The sequence below is a fragment of the Nyctereutes procyonoides genome, unplaced genomic scaffold (genome assembly GCF_905146905.1).
Source record: "Nyctereutes procyonoides isolate TBG_1078 unplaced genomic scaffold, NYPRO_anot_genome, whole genome shotgun sequence".
Taxonomy (NCBI): domain Eukaryota; kingdom Metazoa; phylum Chordata; class Mammalia; order Carnivora; family Canidae; genus Nyctereutes; species Nyctereutes procyonoides.
Genome location: NW_026575130.1, coordinates 6216460 through 6240040, shown reverse-complemented (window position 1 = coordinate 6240040; position 23581 = coordinate 6216460). Strand labels below are relative to the sequence as shown.

Below are 23581 nucleotides of genomic sequence, written 5' to 3'. Positions count from 1 at the left end.
GAGTATTCAAAGTCATAGACATAGATGGGCAGCCCCGGTGGCACAGAGGTTTAGCGCCGCCTGTAGCCCAGGGCGTGATCCTGGAGACCCTGGATCGAGTCCCATGTCAGGCTCTCTGTATGATGCTTCCTGCTTCTTCCTCTGCCTGTGTCTCTGCCTCTCTCTGTCCCTGTGAATAAATAAATAAAATCTTTAAAAAAAATAAAAATAAATTAAAAAAACAAAGTCATAGACATAGAAAGTAAAATGGTGACTACCAGCGGCTGGAATATAATGGGGAAAGGGAGTTATTGTTTGATCACTATAGACTTCCATATTCACAAGATAGAAAAGTTCTAGAGATCTGTTCCACAACAATATGCTTAACACTGCTGAACTGTACACTTAAAAATGGTAAAGATGGTAAATTTTATGTTATGTGTTATTTACCACAATAAGATAATTTTTTAAAGAAAGATATAGACTTGGGTTCCTGCCTGACCCTGACCCTTTGGACTTTGTAAATTTGGAAAGTTATTTAACCTCTCAACTTGTCTCCTTACCTTACTTAGATTTTATAGTTACTATAAATTTAAGTAGGATAATGTATGTGAATGTTTTTCATAAACCAGATGGTGCTACAATGATGGAAACCATTTTTATCAGAGAGGTAAAGATTGAGAATTACCTCTAGAAAATAGCTTGTCACTAAGCATTGCATCCCAAGTAGGTATACAGTTATCCTAAAACTGAAGTGGGGCGGCTGTGAGAAGGGAGAGCAGAACTGACCATCAGGCATACACCAAAGTGCAACCTCCAAGAGAGGGAATTCGCTATGGCTTGCTGAATCATGAGCAGCGTGATAGCAATAGTATTGCTCTTTCCAAGAAGTTTCAGGAAACCTAGCAGTGGAAGAGGCTGCCAGCCAGTTCTGCAGATAACAGCTGAGACTGCAAACTAAAGAACTGTGTCATGGGTACCTAGCATAGGAAGGACTCTTGACTAGAGACCAGCCTTAGTGAACAGAGCTGGGGCATACATAAAACCATAAATTTCCCTTTCCATTTGAATGTAGAGTTTATGAATGTCAGTTGGCTGACTTGTTCATGTTTTAAAATTTGACAATTCTCAATAGAAGCTTTGAACATTTCAGTTTTAGTTTTTTTTGGGGGGGTTGGAAGAAACAGAAGTTCACTCGAGCAAATTCACAAAATGAGGTGTACATTTTTACAAAAACATAATGGAAAAATAAAGGAGGCCTGTAACTCTAAGAATAGCAGTCATGAAAAAGTACATTTGGATTCAGAGCTGTCATTTGTCCATCTTCAGTCAGCTGTTGCCCATAAATGTAACTTAGCTACATTCTGTTTTCTGCTTCTTTCTAACCTGACTACCATTCTTTCTATGTTTCTTAGTTCAGATTTGAAAGTTCATTTTTTCAAGCCAGGCCACAGTCATGGGGCCAGGGATCAGATGAGTATCTTAGGTTAGCTTTGACTGGTGGGCAGGGAGAGGGTGATTGGAAATGGGGTCAAGGTTGAGTAGCAAAATGCATGCCAATTTCAAAGGCAGAAACTGTGAGCAGAGCAGTTTTCCTTAGAAAGGATTATGGTATATTAGGCAATGATTAACGTTGGAACCTTTAAAGGATCCAGGAATCTTTCCTGCCTGGATTCTGAGCAGACTGAGATATAAAACAAGAGTTAGGCAAACGAGAGGTTAAACATTACTTTTATTTCTGATAAAGGCTAAACTGAGAGATGTAGCTTCATATTAAAACAGAGGAGGTCTGCTAGCTGAACCCCAGAATTATGTAGACAATCCTCATTCAGTCACAGAGATTACTAGGGCAAGCAACACACCACATATAGGGTGGCTTTCTAGGTAAGACTCATGATACATAAGAGCAGAGTATCCTGCTTCCCTTAGACAGCTGTTCCCAAGGGGAAAAAAAGAAGAGCTAAGTCAAGCATGCCCAGTTTCTTCTTCCCAAATTTCCCAATCATATTAGTCAGTCATTCCACCTTCCCTGGGGCAGAGTGGGTAAAGGACTAGAGAGGCCAGGAGTGCTTCAATAAGTAAGCTCCCTTCACAAGGAAGGTAACACCAGGGGAAGGGAGATATCCTACCCCCACCCCCTATAATTGGCATCTCTATGACAATGAGAACAGTGATCAGTTTGAACAAAAGAATAAATACAAGTGCAAATTATCACTTTCTAGACTTAATAAACACAGTGATAGTTTAAAAGACTTAATGAGTTAAGAATGCATCAGTATGAAAATAGGGAGGTTGTTGTGCTGGTTGTTGGTAGGCATTACCTGATTGATGAATACCTATGAGTATAAATGTTATGTTCTACATGCAGTGCTATAGATCAGCACACCAAAACGTATATATCAAAAGTCAAATCACGTGAATAAGCACCATTGATAGAACTCTAGAATGGACCAGATATAAAATTTTAGGCCTGTTTTACTTAGAGTTACATACACAAGTATCAAAACTCTAAAAGAACAGTTCTAGGCAGAAATTGAAAAGCAGAGGTTACTCCCTCGCAATTTGAATGCATCTTCTCTTAGTTTCAATTTGTGAAAGTAAGTTATGCTCAGACCAGCAAATGTAACAACACTGATTACATATTTGGTATTTATTTACTGGTATCACTGCGAGTATCAGATAATTGATATCCAACTCCTGTTTTCCTAAAATAAAGTCGGTACAACATGGGACTTGAACATGTGAGACTGGGGACCTAAACATCCTGTGTTCAAATTTCCCCAACTAGTCACAGGTCATGTGACCTTGGGCATGTTACTTAACCTCTATGAGTCTCAGGGTTCCCATCTGTAAAATGGGGGTATTGATTGAATCTACCCATTGGGATTGTTGGAAAGAGTAAGTGAATTAGTACACGGAAAGCACTTAGCACTGTGCCCCACATCTCGTTTTACCCAGTATTAGTACTTAGGACTATGTGGTGAGGAAAGCAGTGCTTTGTGTAATAACATTGCACTAGGAAAATGAACAGTGCTTTCTTGGACTTCCTATGTGAGCTAACATGCTCAGAAAACACTGCTTGATTTAGTTTAGCAAATGAAGAAAGTACTACTGAGTGGGAAACTCATTGATGCTGTTGGCTACATGACTTTGCAGGTCTTTAGTATAACACCTTGGAGACCAAAAGATGATGTGTTTCCATAGAAGTCTGCCTCATTTATCTCTGCTTCTCACTCTTTGTTACCCCTTCAGTTCATGCCTGTTTCCTTCTTTTTCTTGTTTCGTTCATTTAACTAAATATAAGATAAACCAAATTTAAAACGTTACCTAATATCCTACATTTCTTCTTAGTTAAAATGTAGGCAATACGTGAAGCCTATAAATGTTATGAACTGATGTGGAACGCTCTTCTAAATTGTTAAGATGACTGAAAGAACCAACCAGCATAACAATAGATCTGGTGTAATCTCAAGTAAGAAGAGAGAAAAAGTGGGAGAGGAGACAGGGGAAAGAGTAAGGCAAGACAAGGAATCAATGTCTAAATATACCTAAAAGAGTGTAAGTTTCCAGAAGGATCGCTCTGAAACCATTATGAGCTTGAATGAGAATGAGATTGGGGGAGGGGGAGGAAACATCAGGCAGAGTGGGGAAACTAAGGGGCGCTTCTCATTTTTACCTTGTGTGGTCCGAATTTTCTAGTAACGGGAAATATGCATTTATCACTTGCGTAATTCTAGAAATGTGGTGGGGAAAATGAAATGAAAGAAAGGTTCTCTCTCACAAGTGAATTGGATTTTTCCTCATCCATTTTTTCTTTCGGTTCAGCCGCCCATGCATATATTTTTCTTGACCTAGGTCTAGGTTTTGTTGTTCTTGTTTGGATTAAAAAATAAGATAAAAACCGGGCAGCCCGGGTGGCTCGGCGGTTTAGCGCCACCTTCGGCCCAGGGCGCGACCCTGGAGACCCGGGATCGAGTCCCACGTCGGGCTCCCCGCATGGAGCCTGCTTCTCCCTCTGCCTGTGTGTGTGTGTGTGTGTGTGTGTGTGTGTGTGTGTGTGTCTCATGAATAAATAAATAAAATCTTAAGGAAAAAAAAAAAAAGATAAAACCCGCCCAGAAGGCTAAGCTTGGCGCCTTCCCTGCTTCCCGGCTGCCGCTCCAGGCGTCCCTGAAAGCCTCCATCCTCGCCGGCGACTGCGCGACGGCGGCGGCCATTGTGTTCCTGAGCGACCGCTTCCTGTACGGGCTCGACGTCTCGGGCGGGCTCCTGCGGGTCGCCCAGGCGCTGCACCGGCTGCAGCCCGCAACGCCCATGGCCCCGCAGCTGGTCATTCGCCAAGCGCGGATCTCCGTAAACTCAGGTAGGCGCCCTCCCGCTGGCCCCCCCGCTGGCCCCTCCCCGCCGGGCGCCGTCGGGCCGGCGGCTCGCCTCCCCTCCGCCCGCCCTCCGGGGCTGCCTGACTTCCGCGCGAGGCCGGCGGGCGCCCGAGGCCCGCGGGGCCATCTTTTCAAGCTGAGGGCTCTCCCCGCCCCCGGCCCTCAGAGGTGCCCTTGCACCCGCCTCCTGCCAGCACAAAGGCCCTGGCATAAAGGGTTTCAGAGCCAAAAGCGGTAGAGAAAATTGTGAAAGGGTGTGGAAAATACTAATTGGAGCTTTTGTCTTCTAACAAATCTGTCCTGCTGCTTTCAAACAGGGGTATCTGAATTGCTATACTTCTGACCAAGAGCCTTTAAAAAGCAGATTAAAATTCTACTATTTTCTCTTAGTTCTCCTGTCTCCTTTCTGTAGGGCCACTTGACTATGCTCACAATAGAGCTGACAAATCCACTGAAGTAATTTGAGGGTTTTTTTTCCATCACTGGGAACACCGGTACAGTACCTGATTAGGCCTTAAAGTATCCTTTTTTTTTTTTCCTTCTGTCACTTTGAATGAAATGAAAAATGAGGCTGACATTCTAACTTAGGATGTAATGTGGAGGGGCGTTGGAGGGAGAAAAAGGCCCACTAATGCATTACAGTGAAGTGTCCTTCTATAGAATTTTTTAATTCTTTAAATTACTGATAACCTCGAGGTTTAGAAATGTGTAGCCTGCTATTCTCATTTCTAAGAGTGAAAGAATAAAGGACAAAAGTAGAAGGCAGATTTGCCTTTCCCAGGAACAGGACTGGCTCATTCTTTAAATGGATTTTAGCTATTGTTATTGTTTTAGTAAGTCTGGCCCTTCAAAGGGTTAAAATATCTTTACTTCATTTCCTTTGAAAAGGAACTGTACAGACATACTAAATGGGACAATTGTTAGATGCAGAGAGCCGCAGAGATAAAAAAAAAGACATGAGAGAAATGGGCTTGTGAAAGTTAACTTTTCAAAAGCCCAACTTCATTCACTTTCAAGTTCTTGCAGCTGTGCATAAATTGTGTCCGTGTTTATTGCTTTTCTAGAGTAACTGCAGGGACGGAGTTGAACTTAGGAAACCTTCTCACTTCCAATATCCCTAATTTGGGACATTTTACAATGTTTGGGGTTTCTATTGTCTGGGGTATGAGTGAAACCGAACTTGTGTTCCTTCGGATGGCATCAGATGGCAATGATGTGTGTGCATGGCATTCTGTGGGGAGAACAGAATGATGAGGGCTGGGTGTGCCCAGGCAGAGTTCTAACATTGGTTTCTCCTCAGGTGGAACTTGGAACAGGGATGCCTGGGTGGCTCAGTGGTTGGGCATCTGCCTTCAGCCCAGGGTGTGATCCTGGAGACCCAGGATTGAGTACCACATCGGGCTCCCTTCATAGAGCCTGCTTCTCCCTCCGCTTCTGCCTGTGTCTCTCTCTCTCTGTATCTCTCATGAATAAATAAATAAAATCTTTTAAATCCCTATCAAAATACCATGGACTTTCTTCAGAGAGTTGGAACAAATTATCTTAAGATTTGTGTGGAATCAGAAAAGACCCCGAATAGCCAGGGGAATATTAAAAAAGAAAACCATAGCTGGGGGCATCATAATGCCAGATTTCAGGTTGTACTACAAAGCTGTGGCCAAGACAGTGCAGTACTGGCACAAAACAGACACATAGATCAGTGGAACAGAATAGAGAATCCAGAAGTGGACCCTGAACTTTATGGTCAACTAATATTCAACAAAGGAGGAAGGACTATCCACTGGAAAAAGGACAGTCTCTTCAATAAATCGTGCTGGGAAAATTGGACATCCACATGCAGAAGAATGAAACTGGACCATTCTCTTGCACCATACACAAAGATAAACTCAAAATGGATGAAAGATCTAAATGTGAGACAAGATTCCATCAAAATCTTAGAGGAGAACACAGGCAACACCCTTTTTGAACTTGTCCACAGCAACTTCTTGCAAGATACATCCATGAAGGCAAGAGAAACAAAAGCAAAAATGAACTATTGGGACTTCATCAAGATAGGAAGCTTTTGCACAGCAAAAGAAACAGCCAACAAAACTAAAAGACAACCTACAGAATGGGAGAAGATATTTGCAAATTACGTATCAGATAAAGGACTAGTATCCAAGATCTATAAAGAACTTATTAAACTCAATAATAAAGAAACAATCCAATCATGAAATGGGCAAAAGACATGAAGAGAAATCTCATGGAGGAAGACATAGACATGGCCAACAAGCACATAAGAAAATGCTCCATATCACTTGCCATCAGGGAAATACAAATCAAAATCACAATGAGATACCACCTCATACCAGTGAGAATGGGGAAAATTAACAAGGCAGGAAACAACAAATGTTGGAGAGGATGTGGAGAAAGGGGAACCCTCTTGCACTGTTGGTGGGAATGTGAACCACATGTGCAGCCACTCTGGAAAACTGTGTGGAGTTTCCTCAAAGAGTTAAAATAGATCTGCCCTATGACCCAGCAATTGCACTGTTGGGGATTGACCCCAAAGATACAGATGCAGTGAAATGCCGGGACACCCTGATGTTTATAGCAGCAATGTCCACAATAGCCAAACTGTGGAAGGAGCCTCGGTGTCCATCCACAATAGCCAAACTGTGGAAGGAGCCTCGGTGTCCATTGAATGATGAATGGATAAAGAAGATGTGGTCTATGTATACAATGGAATATTACTCAGCCATTAGAAACGACAAATACCCACCATTTGCTTCGAGGTGGATGGAACTGGAGGGTATTACACTGAGTGAAATAAGTCAGTCGGAGAAGGACAAATATTATATGGTCTCATTCATTTGGGGAATATAAATAATAGTGAAAGGGAATAAAGGGGAAAGGAGAGAAAATGAGTGGGAAATATTAGAAAGGGAGACAGAACATGAGAGACTCCTAACTCTGGGAAATGAACAAGGGGTGGTGGAAAGGGAGGTGGGCAGGGGATGGGGGTGACTGGGTGATGGGCACTGAGGGGGACACTTGATGGGATGAGCACTGGGTGTTATGCTATATGTTGGCAATTTGAACTCCAATAAAATATAACTGTAAAAAAAAAGGGAAAAAGTAAAATCTTTTAAAAAAGAACTTGGAACAGTTATTGTGTCCTATTTTATGATATATGGATTTGCTATAGTATGACATGGAAATTGAGGTCAAGTGGTAAACAGTCATGTTGATAGCTTTGCTTTACACAGTCAAACTGATCTTTTCACTTGTTTGTTTTGTTGTTTCTCTCACGCTTCTAACCATGATAACAAGTGAGCCTAGGTATCATCATGAGCAGTACGCTCCTCTGCTGATACACATCCTATGTCTAAGATAAAATCCTGGATCTTACTCCCAACAGTTGGGTTATCTTTTCCTCAAAGATACTATCGGAAGAACCACAAGAAAATGAATACAAGCCCTCAGAGTTAAATGATTTTTGTGAACTTCTGCCCCTAAACAACTCTCTTATTTTTTTAAGATTAATTTATTTTAGAAAGAGAGTGGGAGTGCATGAGTAGGAAGGGCAGAGAGAAGGTGGCAGAGAAACACAAGCAGACTCCATGCTGAGCTCAGAGCTCCACGCAGGCTCGATCTCATAACTCTGAGATCACTACCTGAGCCAAAATCAAGTCAGGTGCTCAAGCAACTGTGTCACTCAGGCACTCCCCTGAAAACAACTCTTAAGCTTCCCCATACTCTGGATGTCTCAGAGAGGGAGGGATTTAGAGTGGGGGTGGTGTCCTAGTAAAAAAGATACCATGAAAAGGGGTCTCCATTCTCAGCAGTTGGGACTCCTGGAATGGAGAAATGAGAGGATTGATTTTATAAGGAATATGGAAGAGGTTATATATTTTCTTAAAAAGTTTGCTCAAGTTTGGATCCCCAGGTATCTCCAGGTAGCTGGAGAAGCCATCTATGTTGTAGGAGGAAGGCACAGGAGAAGCCAGTGGTTAGAAGCATGATCATCAGGTCATGATACTGGGATACTGGGATCAAGCTCCCTGCTCAGTGGGGAGTCTGCTTCTCCCTCTCCAGCTGCCTCTCCCCACCCTTGCTTATGCTTTCTCAAGTGTGGATTCACTTTCTCAAATAAATAGATAAAATCTTTTTAAATAAATAAATAATTTTTTAGACTATCCAAAGAGTCTAAATATGTGCCCATCTGTTAAAAGTGAGTGGTAACAACCTTCCAATAAAGATAAATTTCCTGGGCCAGTTTCTCAGGTGTTCCAACCTCCTAACTGACCTATCTGAAATTCATTCCTGCTGCAGGTCTTTTTTTTTTTATATAAAGATTTTATTTATATATTCATGAGAGACACAGAGCATGCGCACGAGAGAGGCAGAGACATAGGCAGAGGGAGAAGTAGGCTCCATGCAGGGAGCATGACGTGGGACTTGATCCCGAGTCTCCAGGATCACAGTCTGGGCCGAAGGCAGCGCCAAACCGCTGAGCCACCCAGGCTGCCCTCCTGCTGCAGGTCTAACAGCAAAAGAGAAAGTGACAGAACTGGACATTATATTTAAGGAAAATACTGAGAATGAAACATGTAGAGTTAGATGAAAATATGAAAGATGAATTTTTAAAACTTGGAGAATAGAATGAAAAAAACACAGAAGCATAATAGGACTTCTTAGAGGACTTGAATTGGAGACAAACATGTCTTTGTGTTGAAAAGGGGGACCCAAACTTGAGCAAACTTTTTTAGAAAACCACCTAGACGTACTGTGGTGAAACTACAGAAAATCAAACGATGAGAAAATCTTAAAGGAAACAGAGAAAAGATAGGTTTTATATATATGGGAACCATAGTTAGGCTGACAAAAAGCATCTTATCAGGAACAACAGAGTCCAGAAAGCAATAGAATCTACCAAAAAAAATTGAGAGGAAATAATTTCCAACCTAGAATATATACTCAGCAAAGTCATCATTCAAGAGTGAGGACAAAATAGACATTTTCAGATAAAGACTAAAAATATTTGTTACCCTCAAGACATCTCTCTCTCTCTCTCTCTCTCTCTCTCACACACACACACACACACACACATTAAAGAAGTGTGAAGGAGGAAATTGAATCCATAAAAATGGAGTAGGAGATTCCAAAAGCAATGGTAGGTAAAGAATTGGTAAATGCACAGGTCAAACTAATTAAGATCAAAAATAAAAGGAAATTATATGGTAGTATCACATAGTTTATCATATGCAAATATCTTACAATATTATCAAATTGACAAACATTGTATTCAATTAATAATACATTGCAGTAAAGAAGGCTTGTTCCACATATATAAGGATGGTTAAATATTTAGAAGTTGATTCATTCAGGAGTGCCTGGCTGGCTCAGTTGGTAGAGCATGTGACTTGATCTCAGAGTCATGAGTTCATGCCCCTTGTGTGTGGAGCTTACTAAATAATAATAATAATAATAATAAAATAACTGATTCATTCAATTCACCTTGTGGACGGAATAAACAAGAAAACTATGTGTTCACCTAAATTGATGTGAGAAGTGTTTTATAAAATTTTCAGCCCATTTAAGTTAAAAATACAAACTAGAGTTAGAGATGTAATTCGTCAGGTTCCAGTCAGAAGCCAAAAACAACACAGTAATTTGAACAAGGAAAGTTTAATATGAAGAGTTGTTAACTATATCAGGGGGTTAATGAGGGATTACTAGTAAGTAGTAAAAAGAACTATAAGGAATACAAGATAAGCAGTTATAAGGAATAGCCACTATCCCTTGTACTGAGATAGAGCATACAAGAAAAAGTTCACAACCTTACAGCCAGGCACATCAGGAGTATGATCCAGACCTTGTTGGAAAAGGTACAGCCATAACTTAACTGGATGGCAGAGAAGTCAAGGAGGTTCCATGCCAGCAAAACTCACTGAAAATCCACCTTTTTGAATGCTGGGGGACTCTGTCGACAAAAAGATGCCTTGGAACTCACCACAAAGCTGCCTTTATGGAATGGCAGGAGGAAACATTCATGGGGAAGTCCCTCACTGGCAGCACTGTACTGTGAATCACCTGAGAGGATGCTGTGGGAAGCTGCTGGCCGGGGTGCTGCTGACCTCTGCACACTGAGGAGCCAAGTGCTGGAGAAGCCACCTATGTTGTAGGAGGAAGGCACAGGAGAAGCCAGGAATGCTGCAGGAGGCAGGCATTTGAGAAGCTATATGCACTGCAGGAGCCTGGCAGGAATTCCACACTAAATCAGAAAGAGAAGCAGCCTCCCCCTTGCAGTGTCTCTCCACACCCTCCAATGACAAAGCTGGTAAAGGAGAATTATTTACAAGATCTATTCCCATTATTGCAAAGCAGGCAATGAAGGGTGAATTTGGAACTGAACAGCAGTAATCTGATAGCTGCATAAGAAGAAACTTTTTTTTTAAGATTGTATTTATTTATATTTAAAAGAGAGAAAGAGAGAGAAAACACAAGCAAGGGGAGCGGCAGAGGAAAAGGAAGAAGCAGACTCCCCATTGAGCAGGGAGCCTGACATAGAGCTCCATCCCAGGACCCTGGGATCATGACCTGAGCCAAAGGCAGATGCTTAACCTGACTGAGCCACCCAGGAGCCCCAAGAGGGAACTTCCTAACCTGATAAAAGGAAGCAACTGAAAACCTTGGCAAAACTACTGATAAAAAATTAGAAATATTCCCCTTAAAATCAAGTAAAGAATAAAATGTTACTTATGGTCACTTCTATGTGATACTGACCTGAAGTCCTCCCAATGCAATGAAAAAAGGAAAAGAAATAAGAGATATAAAGATTAGAAATGAGTAAACACAACTGTCAGGATCTGTAGACAGTATGATTGCTCACATAGAAAACTTCAAGAAATACACTGATTATTAGAATTAAGGCATTCAGCAAGTTTGGTGATTACAAATCAATATATGTTTAAAATAGCCATCCTGGGGCAGCCCCAGTGGCTCAGTGGTTTAGCGCCACCTTCAGCCTAGGGCATGATCCTGGAGACCTGGGATCAAGTCCCACGTCGGGCTCCCTACATGGAGCCTGCTTCTCCCTCTGCCTGTGTCTCTGCCTCTCTCTGTGTGTGTGTCTCTCATGAATAAATAAATAAAATTTATTTAAAAAAAATAAAATAAAATAGCCATCCTTAGCAGCAAAACCTAATTAGAAGGGCACCTGGTGGCTTAGTTGGTTAAGCGTCCAACTCTTGATTTTGGCTCTGGTTATGATCTCAGAGTCCTGGAATCAAGCCCCACATAGGACTCCCCACTTAGTGGGGAGTCCGCTAGAGATTTTCTCTCTCTCTCTCTCTCTCTCTCTCTCTGCCTCTATACTTTCCTCTGTTCGTGTGCTCTAAAATAAATAAATAAATACATACATACATACATACATACATAAATACCTAAGTAGAAAATATAACTTTTAAGAAGAAAGATACCTTTGGTAAAATTCATTTACACAGGTATTTCATGCTGTCTTTCTAAACACATTCTTTCCTTCTTTCCTTCCTTCCTTCCCCTTTCATAGTCTCATTCATTGAAAGAAGACGTAACGTTTTACAAGGGTTTGTCTTTACTTCTTAAGCCTTATTCTATATGAATGCAAGTATATGTGTGTGTATATGTGTATAGATCTAATTGCCATTTCAGATATAGTACAACTTTCCACCTTACCAATTCCTGGAAATGTCATCTTTTCTGTTCACTTTTGTGTATAATGTAGTTATTGATTTTAAATTTTATTTTTTTAAAGATGTATTTATTTTAGAGAGAGAGAGAGTACATGAGAGCACACATGCGTGGGGGGGGCAGAAGGAGAGGGAGAGAGAGAATCTCAAGCAGACTCCCTGCTGAGTGTGCAGCCAGAGGTGGAGCTTGATCTCACCACCGGAGATCAAGAGTCCATCACTTAGCCAACCAAGCCACCCAGGCACACTTCTCATTTTAAATTTTAAAATAGAATGTTTCCAAGACAGGTTATGTTCCCTATTATAATGTGTTAATCTTAAAACATAAACTACTAGTAATATTAAAGGCACCTATTCAGAACTAATTGTGTGACGTTTGGTTGCTTCTTTTCAGGGAAACTTTTAAAAGCAGAATATATCCTGAGCAGTCTAATAAGCAATAACGGAGCAACAGGTAAAGTGCTTTCCTAACTTCACAATGACCTTCATGTGCGGCTTTGGTCAAGAAACTTAATTCTCTGTTTCTCCGTTTTCTCCAATTAAAAATGAAAACAAAACAACCAAAGTTCTAATATTTCCCTGTTTTATTGTAGAGTGTGTTGTCTAATGAACAATATGCTGTTAAAACATGTAACTCTATGGGCCTCAGAAGAGACTTAGTAGCACCCTTTAGGGGAACTATAAATGGAAATAAAGCCTGTAATTGAGAAAAATACATATATGGGTTTATGTATTTAAATGGCTTGGAAAATAAATTTGATTTTACTCTATTTTAATAAGAGCTTATTTTGAAGTGGATTTCTTTCAATATTTAATCATACACAAAAGGAAGCGCATCCTACTAGTTGAGTAAGATATCATTTATACCTCCAGATATCTTGTCTGAATTTCTGGGCATTAAAGTCAACAAGTTTCCCAGTAAGTTGAAGACAACTTCCAGTAGACTTTTAATCCCAATGTGTTTGGATACAAGGCCCCAAGTTTCTTGACACTTGTAACCACTTCCAGTGGGGAAGCAGTTTGGAATACAGACTTTAACTACATACCCTTCATTTGTGGCCATCACTAACCTAGGATGTGCACACTTCCCATCTTCTACACCACACAACATACACACACACACACACACACACACACTGAGATTAAAAGCTGGGGAGAAAATAGAGAAGGTGATGTGACACAAAATCAAGAGGGGTGTAATAATGAATTTGACTCTATTTTTGGTGTTTGACCACCGACAATTTTCAGTCCCACAACTGGGCAGGCAGGCATGGGGTGGGGGCTGTTTTTGGGGTTGTTTTATTTTTTTTTTAAGATTTTATTTATTTATTCATGAGAGACACACAGAGGCAGAGACACAGGCAGAGGGAAAAGCAGGATCCATGCAGGGAACCCGATGTGGGACTTGATCCCAGGACTCCAGGATCACGCCCTGAGCCTAAGGCAGGCGCTCAACCTGCTGAGCCACCCAGGTGTCCCTTTTGGGTTGTTTTATTTATTTATTTTTAAAGATTTTATTTATTTATTTATTTATTCATTCATTCATTCATTCATGAGAAACACAGAGAGGAGAGAGAGAGAGAGAGAGAGGCAGAGACACAGGCAGAGGGAGAAGCAGGCTCCATGCAGGGAGCCTGACGTGGGACTTGATCCCGGGTCTCCAGGATCATGCCCTGGTCTGAAGGTGGCACTAGACCGCTGAGACCCCAGGGCTGCCCTTTGGGTTGTTTTAAACATACTTATCAGTAAACTGAGCATAGCTTGTGGGAGACCGTACCCCAGCCCCACACCCTAATCACAATTAAAACCAAAGCCACTCACCATTCTTCATTCAAGTCAAATGGACCAGCTTGGGTGTCTGCCTGCCAGAAAGGCTCATTATATGAGTACTTAGTCTTTTCATACCTTCTTGACGTGTGTGTGCATCAAGTCCCAACCTCCCAACCAATTTGGGGTGGATTGGAAAGAATCGCTGGTCTCCTCAGGAACCAGAGGGAAAAGGATCCCAGGCCTCTTAGTGCAGATGCCATAAAGCAAGAGATCGCTCCGATGATAAGGAACACAAATGAAGTCAGTGTGACAGAACACAGTCCATTGGGAGACCAGACAGGAGTTCATTTCTGTGAAGCCTTGGAGGTTACAGCAAGGAGTTTGGACCTTTCCCTATATGTAGAGAAAAGATGGTCTCTGGAATCTGTATTACTTGTGTTCATGAAGACTTGTGAGAAAACGGTGTCATTTCACCAGGCTATTTCCTTGATAATTCAAAGCTAAAACTGCTTTACTTTTTTCCCTCTTTTGTTGTAGGTACCTGGCTGTACAGAAATGAAAGCGACAAGGTCCTGGTACAGTCAGTCTGCATACAGATCAGAGGGCAAATTCTGCAAAAGTTAGGTACAGTCATCAAACATTTGCTCCTCTCAGGGCTCATTTACAAAGTCCGGCCGTGAGAGTTTACTGTGGACTTTTTGTATTGTATCTGGTTAAAATTACTAATCCCCACATCGTTTAGTTTCCTCATCAAAAAGAAAATGACATTTAAGATCCCAGAAGTGTTATAAACACTAATAAAATATTTTCTGGGCAGCCCAGGCCGCTCAGCGGTTTAGCGCCGCCTTTGGGCGTTGGGCTCCTTGCGTGGAGCCTGTTTCTCCCTGTGCCTGTGTCTCTGCCTCTCTCTCTGTGTCTCTCATAAATAAATAAATAAGACCTAAAAAAAAATAATAATAAAATAAAATATTTTCTGTTGAGTTTTGTTACAGAAACACAGCTGTGTGATATTAACCCTAGGGTTCTCAAGATTATTTCTGGCGTCTGGCTTTCAGTTCTACAGGACCCCATGTGTTAGAGTGACACCTTATTGTAAACCACCCTGACACCATACCCATTCATTCTCCAGAGGGCATTCCTGACTTTGTCAAACAAAAGTTGTAGAATGCTAATTGGGCTTTAAAATGCATGGCCCCGCCCCCGCTGGTTATAGCCGGGCAAAGCTGAGTGCGGTGCCAACAGTCCACAAGAGGGCTTCTAGCACTGCCCCCACAGACAGGGCAACCTGAACTTGGCGGGGGGATGATGGTGAGTGAGCCGCACTAGGGGAGGGGGTCCTGAGGAGGGAGGGACACAGGGCTGAGGCTCTGCTGTAGGCTGGAGAGCGGAGGGAGATGCGCTGGGAGGGAGGAGGGAGCTTCTGGGGCCCCTGTGGGCTTCCTAGCCTATCCCAGCCTGAACACGAAGACTTTCAAAAACATCAAAAAGGAAGAATAAAAAGGAGCTGCAGATGCTCAAATAAATAAATAAGTATACAAACACATCTGAAAAAAAATGTTTTAAGATCTTATTTATTTATTCATGAGAGACACAGAGAGAGAGGCAGAGACACAGGCAGAGGGAGAAGCAGGCTCCATGCAGGCAGCCCGACGTGAGGTCTCCAGGATCACGCCCTGGGCTGAAGGCAGTGCCAAACCACTGAGCCACCCAGGCTGCGCACATCTGAAAATTTTTAACACAAAAAATTAGTATTCTTGTTAATTATGGGCTAATTATTTTTTATTTATATATATTGTATATGATATATAATAATTCTTTCTGTTTCTCTGTAAAAGGGAAGAATTATCTGTATTGAACCAACTGGAAAAATAGGTTGCTGTTTTTCCAGCAGATTGCTATTGATTGATTGCCGTCAGTGTAATTCAGCCTTAAATTTTCCTAACAGGAAACAATGAATCTTCTTTCCGTATTAGTTTTCAAAGATATTTTCTAACACAATAGACAGATACTAGCAGTTTGTCCCATCTCCCCTTTTTCTTTTCAGGGATGTGGTATGAAGCAGCAGAGCTAATATGGACCTCCATCATAGGATATTTGACACTTCCTCAGCCAGATAGAAAGGTGATATATCTAGTGGTTTTTTTTTTTTTTCTCCTTTCTTACATTTGTCTTTGGATGATTATCTCCTTAAAGCACAATTCACTGTATCATTTATTAATTTTATTGGTTCTATTTTTCTTTTTATTGGTTCTATTTTTATTGATTCTTCATGGGCATAGGACCAGAAACATTTGGTAACTTCCTCTTGTGTCTTGCCTTGTCCCCACTCACAGCTAGACTCCTGGCATGTATTTAGTGTTTCTGCATTCATTTCTATCTATTTATATATTTATTTCTATGATCCATTCATCTATTTATTTTATTATAGATTTAGTCTTTACCTGATTGCATAGCAAAGTTGAAATAGCCAAGTTCCTTATTTATAAAATCATTTTTCCTGAGTTGAGTGGACAGGCTTCAATTAATTGTTTATGTGGCATCTTTATCCAAGAAGTTGAGAAGCAACATTTGTTTTCCTATTTGATGTTTTCATCCTCTGTACCTCTGTAGGAATATTCTCCTTGTAAACTGGAACACTGGGTCATCTTGTTTCCCTGAGCTATATAGCAGTGCCACTGCCTACAATCCTTTTATGACCCAAACAGAATGGGACAAAAGGCCTCTTGCTTGAACCAATTCTTTAGGCCTAGCAGTATGGAGAAGTTAGTGTTGACAGTCCAGTAAAGCCCAACTAAGAAATAGTTGTGTTTACATTGGGTCTGTGTCCTCAGGATGTGATGATTTTGCAAACCCTGTGGCATCCAGTTTAGAAGTATTTTCGGTCAGAATAACAATAACAATAAGACTAAGAAGAATCAGCAGCAGCAGTAGGTAATCTGGAGAACTAATTGTTGACTTTAGGCCTTGAGATGAGAGCAGTAATTGACCATTAATTCCTAATCTGTGTTTTGTTTGTATTTTTCTTACAGGGTATTTCCACGTCACTAGGTATACTGGCAGACATCTTTGTTTCCATGAGCAAAAAAGATTATGAAAAGTTTAAAAACAATCCACAGATTAACTTGGTAATTATCAAGTGTCAAAATCATGGTGCAGAGTGGCATCACCTACAAAACTGCCAGTGTTTTTTTTTGTTTTGTTTTTTGTTTTTTGTTTTTACTGCCAGTGTTTTTGGTGATTGGTGTATCAATCTCATTCCTTCTCCAGGAGTCAGGGAGCACAGTGTCTACCCTCTTCAAGTCACATGAACAATCCTGGGAACAATTCTATTGGTGTCCTACCTAGCACCTAGCACAGTGCCAGACATATGAGGGTCTCCTAAAAAATGACTAATACTAAAAAAATGACTTGTGAATGAATATCATTGAGGTGATAGATGCTTTGAATCCCACTTTCTTCCTTTCAAATCATCACAAAATTCAGTTTCCACGCTTGGGGCACCTCAGTGATAAGGTAAAGGGGTAACAATTTTAAAGATTTCATTTTTTAAAGTAAGCTCTACATCCAACATGGGGCTTGAAATTACAACTCTGAGATCAAGAGTTGCATGCTCTACTGACTGAGCCAGGCAGGTTCCCCAAAGGGATAACAGTTTTAAAACTAATTACCCTCTGCTCAAATCAGACCATGAGTTACTTGTCTAGGTTCTTATCCTTAGTAATAATGATTACTAGTATTTATCTATTCTTTTACAATTTAATATATAGGAGCACATAAAACCCTATGAGGTAGGTAGAGCAAAATGTATCATTCTCATTTTAGAGAAAAATAAACTGACGTCCTGAGAAACTAAGTGAGTTTTATAGTTTGCACCCTGTAAGAAAGAATACTAGGAGCAGAACCCAGGTCTCTGACCAGTCTAGAGCATTAGCATAGACATTGACCTGTTTTCCTGCACTGAACTGGTATTGAGATTTTTAATATTATCATGAAGATTGCCATCTTTATTAAATACTAAAGTGACATAGTAACCATATTTAATAGTAATTAGTGTAGCATAAGAATACATGCAGCTTGCTGCTAGCAATCTGAGTCTTAGCAAAATGTTGCTTTTGCTGTCAGACCAACACACAAGAAAAGGGTTATATCCCTTGTTCAGTGAAGTTGTCTTTGATGATTGCTTAAAATTATAAACTGCCAGGCTGCCTGGCTAAGCATGTGACTCTTGTTCTCAGGGTTGTAAGTTCAAGCCCCACATTGGGTTTAGAGCTTACTTTAAAAAAAAAAAAAAAAAAGATTAAATTAAATTTTTTAAAATTGTAAACTGCCTCCCTACCCTGAACCTCTTTGTGGCCCCTTCCTGCTTTTTCTCTAGAACAGTTATCACCATGTCAGATACCATGCATTTTATTCATTTTGTGTATTGACTGATCTCTTCCCCTCAACAGGAAGCAAGTTTATTATTGTAGGCTCACTGCTATCTCCTTCATGTCTAGAACAGTGCCTGGCACATGGAGGTACACACATTTCTAGGATGAATGAATGAATCTTAATTGCCGTGAAATCATACATTAAAAGGTTCTTTGCTAAGAACAGTGTAGAAATCATCAGCTCATCTGGCTGCAAAATATGCAGAGTTCCTGTGAACAAAGAGTTGCATGATCCTCCAGAGAAACTTGTGTAAACTATTTTGTATAGGCAGGCATTTGTGAATTTTTGCACACATTAGGCCCTCTCTGAGGAGGAAGGGTGGATGGGTTGTGTATGGGTGCTGGGGGAAAGGACACTCACTCAACAATCTAGGGGTTTGGGGCCACTTAACTCTTTCTTGGCACTGTTCTGAAATGGTTGTGATGAGGGGCAGAGTGTTTTTCAGAATACTGAAAGAAAAGCAAAGGAATTTCATAGCCTGACTTTTGCTAATGGACAAATAATTGTCAATACAACACTTGGCTTCCTATTTTTTCACAGGGTTTTTTGAAGGAGTTTGACCACCATTTGCTCTCAGCTGCAGAAGCCTGCAAACTGGCAGCTGCCTTCAGTCCCTACACACCTCTGTTTGTGCTCACAGCTGTGGTAAGGAGGGTGCAGCCCCTTGCTGAACTGCTCCCCAGTGAGAGGAGTAACCAGTGAGAGGGAAGGTCTAACCTAAAGTGTTTTTGTATGTAGCAGCCTCCTTTTCACAGAGAAAATTACTATGTCCATTTCCCATATATAGACTCTCTTTGTTGAAACTAACAACAGCAGTAACAGCAACAACAAACTTATCATCTTTGATCAAAAAGTATTAGGCCTGGGGCCACCCAGCTGGTTCAGTTAGAGGAGCATGCAGCTCTTGATCTCAGCATCATGAGCTGGAGCCCCATATTGGGTGTAGACATTACTAAAAAGAATAAATTAAAAAAATTTTAAAAGTATGAGGCAAACAGCAAGATTGTAGTTAAAACTAATTTCTTCCCCCTCATGCCAACCAATCACATGTATCCCAGGCCCTGCTCCTGATTCACCAAAAAGATATTAGGTCCTTAACTCAATACTTGATTGTATATATTTTTTAGAATATCTGGCAAGTGTTTATTTTCCTAAAATATTTCTAATTGCTGCCCCCAGGAATGAAGTTTTTCTTGATTCACTTCCAGTTTCTAATTCAATTTCTGATTTTGTATTTGGTATTTTGCTCAGAATATCCGTGGCACATGCTTGTTGTCATACAGCAGTTCTAATGACTGTCCTCCAGAAATGAAAAATTCATATCTGCATGAGGCCAAAGAAGCGTTTGAAATTGGCCTCCTCACCAAGAGATATGATGAGCCAGTTACTGGAAAACAAGAGCTTCATAGTCTTCTCAAAGCTGCTTTCGGCCTCACCACAGTGCACCAAAGACTCTATGGGGAAACAGAGATGGTCAATGTAGCAAGTCAGCTCTGTAATAAAGCTATGGGAAAGCTGTACAGTTTCAGTACTTCCTCTGGAAGTCAGGAGAGAGAAGTTCTCTCTCAGGAGATCTTGTCAATTATTGCCCATGTAAAAGATCATTTACAAATTCAAAGCTTCTCAAATTTAGATGACAAGTCTTATGTTCCAGAGAATTTCAAGCATGGGTTGGATAAACCCATCTTGCATGGGCAAGTGGATTTCCAAAAAATCCTTGAAGCCTATTCACAGCACCATACTTCAGTGTGTCAAGTATTTGAAAGCTCTTGTGGAAACAACAATAAACAGAAAGATACAAAAACGGAAGTCTGTATCACTACTCTAAAAACCGAGACAAGAAACATAGATACTGTATGTACTGCTGAAGACAAACCACATTTTCAAAAAAGCATGGTAATATCTTCCTCCCAAATGGTTAAGAATAATCAGGGGAAACTCAGGAGGAAAGGAAGGAAAAACTGGACTCATTCTGATACATTTCGAGTCTCCTTGGATCAAGATGTAGAGACTGAGATTGAGCCACCAGACTACAGCCATGGTGAAGGAGATGTTTTGAACAAGTCTCTGAGTGACAGTCATTGCTCTAGTTCTTGGAGCAAGTTATCAAGGGTTAGTTCTTCTACAAGCTGGGAAGAAGTAAATTATATTGATGACAGGCCAACCAGAAAGGAGCCTTGCAAAGAAGAACATCTTGTGGATACTCAGTGTTCCACTGCCTTGTCTGAAGAGGTAGAGCTCAGTGAGGAAAACAAAGCTTCACATCCACTGTCTTCAAAGCTTTATGGTCTCTCTCTCCAAGTGTCCAAGGATGACCGTTTAGAGTCTTCTCAAAATCAGCTACAAAAACATGTGCCCTTGACAACCTTTTGTCCTCATAATACAACAGGCATGTTCTTGGCCTCTGGTGCAGAGCTGCTAGGAGCTCCAGAAGGTGTACAGAAAGTCAGAAACACGGGATCCAGAAATACTTCTCATTCCAGACGCTTGTTTGATTCTGTTTCTTTGTCCTCTTCTGATTCTGTTTGGCCCAAGAACATAGCCACATATCCTTTGGTCCAAGAAGAAGAAACCTTTGAACTAATTGAATCTCCAGAAATCAACTGTGATGCCAGAGACAGGCATGGAGAAGAAATCAAGAGAGGCACGGACCTTACATTTAAAGATATCTCCTCCTGGGTTGACCCGGAAGGAGAAACAGTGGAAAAAGAAGAGGCTATGCCCTTAGACTCTCACATAGTCATGGGGGATTCTCTGGACAAAAGTTCCATGGTGGCATGTAGCTCTTTCACTTTTCCTTGGCCTGCTCAAAATCCTGACTCAGGAAAGAGTAGTGGCTCAGTGAAAGAGCAAGACATCGACCCTGATGCCTCCACAGTAGATGAGGAGGGCCAGCTGCTCGACAGCACAGACATTCACCCCACAAGTGGATGTGGCTCTTCTAGCCTATGTGCTCTGAGGCAGCCGCATGGTCAGGGGGCTGAGACACCCAACCCGTCTGTAAGTAGTAATGTTGCCTTCCTTGATCTTAGCAAGGACTGCACTACCACGGAGGAAGGAAACAAGCCAGGAAGCATTCTAAACTGCAGCCAGAACTCCAGCTCATCTTCAGCATGGTGGTTGAAATCACCTGCATTTTCTAGCAGTTCTTCTGAGGGGGAAAACCCATGGTCCTTTCTGAATTCCAGTGGAAGTTCTTTTGTTTCATTGCCAGAAATGACAAGGCAAGAGATCCTAGAGGCTCGAACCCTGCACCCTGATGACTTTGAAAAACTCTTTGCAGGGGTGAGACATGATTGGCTGTTAAAGAGACTGGGGAATACTGGAGTTTTTAAGCCTAATCAACTCCACCAAGCACACAGTGAGTACAACCTTTTCAGTAGGTACAGCCTCAGGAAGCCTCTATGTACGTTTGGGGTCCTCTGAAGAACTTGATATGTAGATCACTTAAAATTCATGAAAGACACAGACCCCTGTTGCTTTGTGAATATACAGAAAATATGTACTTCAGGGATTTCCCTCACTCTTGGTGTGGTGGACTGTAATGGTCACAAAGACTAAAGGCTTACTCAGGCCACCTCATATATTGGGGGCTTGCCATATCCATATATTGGGGGATGTGTGCCATATCCACTCAGCATCTGTCTTTTCCATGGATTCTCATTACCAATCAGCTTATTTCTGTTTTTCCCCCATTCAGATTCTAGAGGGCAGTTTGACCTAGTTAAACATCACCCTTCTGCTAGGCAGAGATTTTCACACCTGTCCACAAGGTTTCTTTCCAGCTAGTGGATTGAGCAAGTGCCCCCTACTATTGCAATCAGCAACTACTTCTTGCTTATGGAACAACTCACGGTCACTTACCATAGCAGGGAGCCTGGATTGGGGCCACCCAGTAGTCAATGTGTCTGTTACAGCTTAGAAGTGGTGGAGAGTCTGGGAAGAAGACAAAAGAAGATTCTTCTCTTAGCCCAAAGGATCACATCATAGCACCCTCTAAGATACTGAAGAATTATTTGAAAAGAAAGGAACAACTCTTTCTTCTTTGGGTTGCTAGAATTATTTGAAAAGAAAGAAACAACTCTTTCTTCTTTGGGTTGCTAAGCACTAGATACTAAAGCAGTAGTTCTCTGGGTATCTGGGTGGCTCCGTCAGTTAAGTATCCAACTCTTGATTTCAGCTCAGGTCATGATCTCAGGGTCCTAGGATCCAGCACCCTGTGGAGCATAGCATCAGGCTCTATGCTCAGTGGGAAGTCTGCTGGAAGATTCTCTCTCATTCTCTCCTTCTGTCCCTCCCTCCACTCATGCATGTGCTCTCTTTCTCTCAATCTCTCTCAAGTAAATATATCTATAAATAAATAATTAAATAAAATAAAGTTGTGATTCTCAATCTTGGGACCATATAAGAATCCCCTGGGGGGAGGGAGCTTTTTAAATTTCCAGTACCTCACCCCTGAGATTCCAATCTAATGGGTGTCTGAGGTTTGGATTCAGACATCAGTATTTTTTAGTAGCTCTTCAGTGAGTTTTTAGAAAGACAATGTCAGTAACTTTGCTTCAAAGTACTCCAGTGTTTGGCCTGCTGCCTTGAGAAGACTACAGATCAGGTTGTTAAAAAAGAAGCAAAATGTTCTTCTATAATAGGTTTTCCTTATTCACTATTCCCTTTTTAGGGATTTTGTAGGTTCAGAATCACATTTCTTAGAGTTAGGTAACTGCTTTATTGTTATGCCTATGTGCCAGTTTATGGGTAAAAAGCCACATGTACATGATCTCAAACCCATTATGGGAACATTACCATCCCTAGTGTTCAGATAAGAAAAACAGAGAAAACCCAAAGAAACAAAGCAAGTTATACATCCTCCTTCTTTCTTCCCTCAGCTCATTATCCTTCCTATGAATGTGTGCAAGCGGCTCACCTTGTTTCCACCCTCAGATTCTCTGATTGAGAGGCCCAAATGTGGTCACTCTTCTCAGCCGCCAGTCTTCTCCCTCCCCAGCCCCAGACCTGAAAGTTTATCTTACTTTGCATACTTTCTCCCCTGAGTCTCCTGTAACTTCACTCATTATCACAACCTTGGTACAGAAGGTCCTTTTTCACTTCATTTTAACTTGGATCCCAAAATGTTGCACTTCTTCCTCAGAATTCATGTCTTTCCTCTCAAATAAATGCTTTCTTGCTAGCACTGTTCTGCCTTTCCTTAAGGTAGAGACACTTTTTGTTTTTCCTTCTTTTTTTTTAAGATTTTATTTATTTCTTTATGAGAGACACACACACAGAGAGAGGCAGAGACACAGGCAAAGGGAG

At 41.2% G+C, this 23581-nt stretch overlaps 1 protein-coding gene across 8 annotated transcripts in view; it reads left to right on the top strand.

The window, feature by feature from the left end:
• The window catches only part of ALPK1 (alpha kinase 1), a 131646-nt gene that overhangs the window by 98777 nt on the left and 9288 nt on the right, over positions 1-23581 (top strand). For all 8 annotated transcript variants that reach the window (XM_055342564.1, XM_055342562.1, XM_055342560.1 and 5 more), the window contains 7 exons: positions 4144-4342; positions 12465-12524; positions 14378-14464; positions 15885-15961; positions 16870-16965; positions 18812-18916; positions 19523-21632. In XM_055342564.1, the coding sequence (XP_055198539.1) occupies positions 4144-4342; positions 12465-12524; positions 14378-14464; positions 15885-15961; positions 16870-16965; positions 18812-18916; positions 19523-21632 (2734 nt within the window). The remainder of the gene's footprint in view (positions 1-4143; positions 4343-12464; positions 12525-14377; positions 14465-15884; positions 15962-16869; positions 16966-18811; positions 18917-19522; positions 21633-23581) is intronic.